This window comes from Haliaeetus leucocephalus, unplaced genomic scaffold (assembly GCF_000737465.1).
Source record: "Haliaeetus leucocephalus isolate CR32 unplaced genomic scaffold, Haliaeetus_leucocephalus-4.0 Scaffold110, whole genome shotgun sequence".
NCBI classification, from domain to species: domain Eukaryota; kingdom Metazoa; phylum Chordata; class Aves; order Accipitriformes; family Accipitridae; genus Haliaeetus; species Haliaeetus leucocephalus.
Window position 1 is genome coordinate 2718380 of NW_010972546.1, and position 2359 is coordinate 2720738.

Consider the following 2359-nt stretch of genomic DNA (forward strand, 5'->3'; position numbering starts at 1 on the left):
CGCACCCTGCAGCCGGGCACCCCCACCCGGCCCACGCCCTGCAGCCTGGTACCCGAAACGAGCCTGCACCCTGCAGCCTGGCACCCAAACCCGGCCCACACCCTGCAGCCTGGCACCCTGCAGCCTGGCACCCAAAACAAGCCTGCACCCTGCAGCCTGCCACTCAAATCGACCTTGCACCCTGCAGCCCGACACCCAAACCGAGCCTGGACCCCGCAGCCTGGCCCTGCCCAGCGGGGCACACACCACACCCCCCCACACACCAAGCCTGCAGCATCCAGCGGGGTCAGCGCCCAGGCAGGGGCAGGGGGCAACTACAACTGCCAGGTGAAGCCCTGGGCCAGCGCAGCTCTCCCGGCCGGGGGGCTCGAGGCTTTTTCTGGGGCGCCGGGTCACTGCCAGGCCCCTGGGAAGGGCTGTGCTCGCCCGGGGTGCAGGCACCTGCGTGGCGTGCGTGGCACGGGCGGCGGGCCCAGCAGCCCCCCGGGGTCTCTGGGCTGGATCCAGTTGCATGGGTCTCTGCCAGCACAGGGCTGCTCGGGAGCCCCCCCACGGACCCCCCCCAAGCCCAGCTTCATGACCCCGGCCTTTATCCAGCCACCACTAAACCCCAGCCTATACCATGCCAGGGCCAGGCACCCCCAATGCCAGCTGGCCCAGCACCCGTGTCCCCACCGTGCCAGCAGCTCATGCTCCCCCCCCCAGGCATCCCCCTCCCAGCTGCAGACACCCCACCAGCTGCAGGCACTGCTTCTCCCCTACTTGCACCAGGAATTTTGCTCCAGGCTATTTTTCTGGCAGGGATGGGGGGAAGGGGCCTTAGCCCGGTTTCCATCCCTGGCAGAGGTTTTGTCTGCACCGGGGCGGATGCTTTGTGTGGATCTTGTTCAAGCCATTGTCTTCTGCCAGCGGCCTGGCTTGCCCCCACCCTGGGCAGCAGCTGCCCACACAGCAGGTTCCCCAAGCACCGTGGCTCACTAGCCCTCAAAATAAACCTCAACAAGCAGGAGGGGAAAAGACCAGTCCCTCCCGCCTGGTACATTCATGCCTCAAAGACACAAATGGCCAGACGCTCCCAGAACCCCAGCCAGATGCTGAACTGGTTAAATATTCATGGCTGCCCCTTCCCCAGGACCCCGAGGAAATTACAGCAACTTCTCAACTACCAGAGCAGTCAGGGCTGTCATCAAGAAATGTCTTTAATGAGGATTAAAAATAATAGTATTTTTTAATAGTATTAAAATAGTATTAAAAAAATCAATCCCGGAGCGCTCCCTTTATTTATTTTTGAGAGGTAATCCTCCTTTATTTTGCTTCTGTTTTTTTAAACATTAAAAGCAGCCCTTGCTGGAGCTTATTGTTTCCTAAACCAGCGGATGTGCACTGGAGCCCAGCGGGGAGGCTGCTCCGCAGAAGCTGGCACCTGCCACCACTGGCCACCCTGTGCCCTGCCTGCAGTGTCCCTGCCCGCGGTGTCCCTGCCAGGGGACAAAATGCCACAGGGCCCCAGAGCTCAGCACAGGGATGAGCTGAGCTCCTGCATGGGCCTGAAGCTCCACAGCTCCTCCTGCTCCTGGGGAGGTTTTCCGCTGTCCCCCCCACACCAGCCATGGGCTGTAATGGCTGAAGCATCCCTCAGGTAAGGCATAGGCACCCACTCTGCTGTGGCTGCCTGCAGGCACTGCCAAGGCACTCAGCAGAGCGGGGCGAGCCGTGGCCACTGGCAGCTGGACCCAGCTGCCCCCGTGACACTCACAAGTGCCCGCGGTCCCACCCTGCACCCACAACAGCCTGGCGAAGGGCCAGGTCTGCTAGCAAGTGCCTGGGGCTGGTGCCGGGGTTGGGGTGTGCTGCACGTCCTGCTCCATCCCTGCGGGCAGCACCGACCGCGATGCCCACCGGTGCCCGGCACTTGCTGCCACTGCGGAGCAGGGGCACAGCCGAGCTCGCCAATTCCATCCTCTCCGCTCAGCCAAACCCTCCGGGGCTGGGCACCCTCGCCCCCCACCAGGGACTCGGCCCCGCTCCGTCCCCAGCGGGCGCACGCCAAGCGAACCCCAGGGGCGGGAGGGCTGCGGGTCCCCCGGGCTGCCCTAGGAGATGACGGTGCTCTGGATGAGCTGCAGCAGCCGCTCCTCCCGCAGGACCCTGGGCATGGGGAGGGGGGAGCCCAGCGCCTCCCGCAGCCGGGCAAAGCCCCCGACCCCCACCAGGTGCAGGCGCAGGGGCCCGATGCTGCCCTTGAAGCGGAAGGACTTATAGATGGGGAAATCCTCCTGGAGACACTGATCCAGCTGCAGAGAGAGGGCAGGCTGCCCGCGCCGGTCCGACACCGGCCGTCCCAGCCCAGCCGCCACCG

At 64.5% G+C, this 2359-nt stretch overlaps 1 protein-coding gene across 1 annotated transcript in view; it reads right to left on the reverse strand.

The window, feature by feature from the left end:
• Positions 1–1324: 1324 nt before the first annotated feature.
• GHDC (GH3 domain containing) overlaps positions 1325–2359 on the reverse strand; it is a gene marked incomplete at its 5' end in the record, with an annotated part of 2636 nt that continues 1601 nt past the window's right edge. The window contains one exon of the mRNA XM_010585730.1: positions 1325–2294. Coding sequence (XP_010584032.1) covers positions 2094–2294 — 201 coding nt within the window. The remainder of the gene's footprint in view (positions 2295–2359) is intronic.